The 3,325-nt window shown below is 61.5% G+C and overlaps 1 protein-coding gene across 1 annotated transcript in view; it reads left to right on the forward strand.

Moving 5' to 3' along the window:
* The first annotated feature begins 2,559 nt into the window (after positions 1-2,559).
* The window catches only part of Sall3 (spalt-like transcription factor 3), a 19,596-nt gene continuing 18,830 nt past the window's right edge, over positions 2,560-3,325 (forward strand). Inside the window, exon 1 of the mRNA XM_013026117.1 lies at positions 2,560-2,710. Within this exon, the coding sequence (XP_012881571.1) occupies positions 2,560-2,710 (151 nt within the window). The remainder of the gene's footprint in view (positions 2,711-3,325) is intronic.

Genomic DNA, 3,325 nt, shown 5'->3' on the forward strand with positions numbered 1-3,325 from the left:
ACAGCTGCTGGGAATGAGCCCGCCCAGAGGAAGAGCCACACCCCGAGTCCTAGGACAGCTCCAGAGTGGGGAGTGATGGGGGCTATGGCCATGCCTGTGTGTGCTCATGTCCACCAGGAAGCGGAAATGGCTGCCACAGACATTTAGTCTGCTGGACACTGACAGGCTTGCAGGGGTGTTGGCCACACGTGGGGTTTGCAGGTTGGTGTTCTGCCCCCCGCCTCCCCGCCCCCCCCGTCCCAGGGCACAGGGTGCCCCTCGGTTCTGACACGGACGACCTGGGGCCGCCCTGCACCCCAGCCTCCCCCAGGACCCTCCGTCTCCTTTTTCCTTCTCTTGCCCTTGTTCCAGAGCCTCCCTCCTGCCCCCTGCCTCCCTCCTGCCCCCTGCCTCCCTCCTGCCCCCTGCCTCCCTCCTGCCCCCTGCCTCCCTCCTGCCCAGAGCCTCTCTGGCACAGGCTCGGAAGGCCTGGTCCTTTCTGTGGAGCACTGCGTGGCTCTGACATGTAAGCAAAAACTCCTCTGGGTGTTAACCTCTCACTGCTCCCTTTCAGCCCCACATCCCTCAGCCTCAGAGGAGACTTTGCCTCAAGGGGCCGTGGCCCCTGGCTTCTGCGGTCCACAGCCTGGCCTTCCAGTCCCTGGGCTGGACACTGAAGTTGTCTCTTCCCAGAAAGATGACTTCACTAAAAACAAAACCACACCTTTCAGCAGCACACTGAAGGACACTGAGAACTTCCTCCCTGGAGTTTTTATCAGAAATGTGCCAGCGTGGCTTGGAGAGGTTGGCACGGGACTTAACCAGGCCAGCTCCTTTATGATGGGCCCAGAACTGGCTCCTCGCATCGCCGTGTCCGCTGTGTGCCTCCAGCCTGCCACGGAGCAAGGACGCGCCTTGCAGTTCTTTGGGGACCCTGTGCCACACACGCTGCGAGGTGGTGTCCCCAACCTCAGGTTCTGGCGAGTCAAATGCGCAGTTTAAAGCGCCGATCCTGGCTCTCCGGCTACTCAGCTCTGAACCTGGGCACTTCACTACACGCCACCTCTACTGCTCCCAGGAAGCAGAAGGGCTCTGGGGATCTCCTCGGAGCCGCTGACAGTTAACAGCATGTGCATCTGAGCGCCCACAAGCACGTGCTTGTTTATTTATAGACACAAGCAAATAGAACCGCCAAGCCCAAACATCTCTTCTTTGATGTCATGTTTGGTTTCCCGACCTTGAATGGATGACCTGACGTGGGCCAGGCCAGAGCCCCTCACCCGCCCGTCCTGTCCCCGTCCAGCCGCACGGCCTCGCGTCTCCGCTGCCAACACCGGCATCCATAGACTCTCACCTCCAAATGCTTGGGCAGAGGATGCCACACAAGTGGAGAGGGTTGTACATGAGGCCTCCTCAACCAGGACACGAGAGCGTGTGCACGTCCCCACACGCTAAAGCTGCACACGGGAGCAGAGCCATGTGCATGCCTCCACACGCTAAAGCTGCACACAGGAGCAGAGCCGTGTGCATGCCTCCACACGCTAAAGCTGCACATGGGAGCAGAGCCATGTGCACGCCTCCACACACTAAAGCTGCACACGGGAGCAGAGCCATGTGCACGTCCCCACACGCTGAAGCTACACATAGGAACAGAGCCGCATGCACGTCCCCACACGCTAAAGCTGCACATGGGAGTGCAGCCGTGTACATGCCTCCACACGCTAAAGCTGCACACGGGAGCAGAGCCATGTGCACGTCTCCACACGTTGAAGCTGCACACGGGAGCAGAGCCGTGTGCACGTCCCCACACGCTAAAGCTACACACAGGAGCAGAGCCGTGTGCACATCCCCACACGCTAAAGCTACACACGGGAGCGGTGTCATGTGCATGCCTCCACACGCTAAAGCTGCACACGGGAACAGAGCCGTGTGCATGCCTCCACATGCTAAAGCTGCACATGGGAGCAGAGCCGTGTGCATGCCTCCACATGCTAAAGCTGCACATGGGAGCAGAGCCGTGTGCATGTCCCCACACGCTAAAGCTGCACACGGGAGCAGAGTGTGTGCACTCCCCACACGCTAAAGCTGCACACGGGAACATAGCCATGTGCACGTCCCCGCACACTGAAGCTGCACACGGGAGCAGAGCGTGTACACATCCCCACACGCTGAAGGTGCACACGGGAGCGGAGCCGTGTACACGCCTCCACACGCTAAAGCTGCACACTGGAGCAGAGCCATGTGCAGGTCCCCACAAGCTGAAGCTGCACACGGAGGCGTGTGCACGTCCCCACACACTGAAGCTGCACACGGGAGCAGAGCCGTGTGCACGCCTCCACACACTAAAGCTGCACACGGGAGTGGAGCCATGTGCATGCCTCCACATGCTGAAGCTGCACATGGGAGCGGAGCGTGTGCACGCCTCCACACGCTAAAGCTGCACACGAGAGCGGTGTCGTGTGCATGCCTCCACACGCTAAAGCTGCACACTTGAGCAGAGCCATGTGCACGCCTCCACATGCTGAAGCTGCACACGGGAACAGAGCTGTGTGCACATCCCCACACATGTTGTAGCTGCACATGGGAGTGGCATCATGTGCACACCTCCACACGCTGAAGCTGCACATGGGAGGGGAGCCATGTGCACGCCTCCACACGCTGAAGCTGTACACGGGAGCAGAGCTGTGTGCACGCCTCCACATGCTGAAGCTGTACACGGGAGTGGAGCCGTGTGAGTGGAGCCATGTGCACGCCTCCACACGCTGAAGCTGCACACGGGAGTGGCATCATGTGCACGCCTCCACATGCTGAAGCTGTACACGGGAGCAGAGCTGTGTGCATGCCTCCACATGCTGAAGCTGTACACGGGAGTGGAGCCGTGTGAGTGGAGCCATGTGCACGCCTCCACACGCTGAAGCTGCACACGGGAGTGGAGCCGTGTGCACGCCTCCACACGCTGAAGCTGCACACGGGAGTGGAGCCGTGTGAGCGGAGCCGTGTGCACGCCTCCACACGCTGAAGCTGCACACGGGAGTGGAGCGTGTGCACACCTCCACAGGTGAGGGCTATGCCAGGGCCCCCTGCCCCCTCCCCCTGGGCTCTCGGTGGGTGTCCCGCTTGCAGGGGGGAAGCAGCCTGAGCAGGACAGCTGCAGATGTGCAGGTGCCACGCGCCCTTCCCTCCCCTGTGCACCACCGGGGTGGCTGTGGACAGGAGGCGGGCAGGGTCAGGGCAGCGAGGACGCAGCTGGGGGTCCTGACCAGTTCTTACCCAGCACCCAATCGCCTGGTGGGGAGGGGAGGGCCAGGGTGGGGAGCAGGTGGAGTGGGGAGGGGAGCAAGTGGGG

The sequence above is a fragment of the Dipodomys ordii genome, unplaced genomic scaffold (assembly GCF_000151885.1).
Source record: "Dipodomys ordii isolate 6190 unplaced genomic scaffold, Dord_2.0 Scaffold91, whole genome shotgun sequence".
Taxonomy (NCBI): domain Eukaryota; kingdom Metazoa; phylum Chordata; class Mammalia; order Rodentia; family Heteromyidae; genus Dipodomys; species Dipodomys ordii.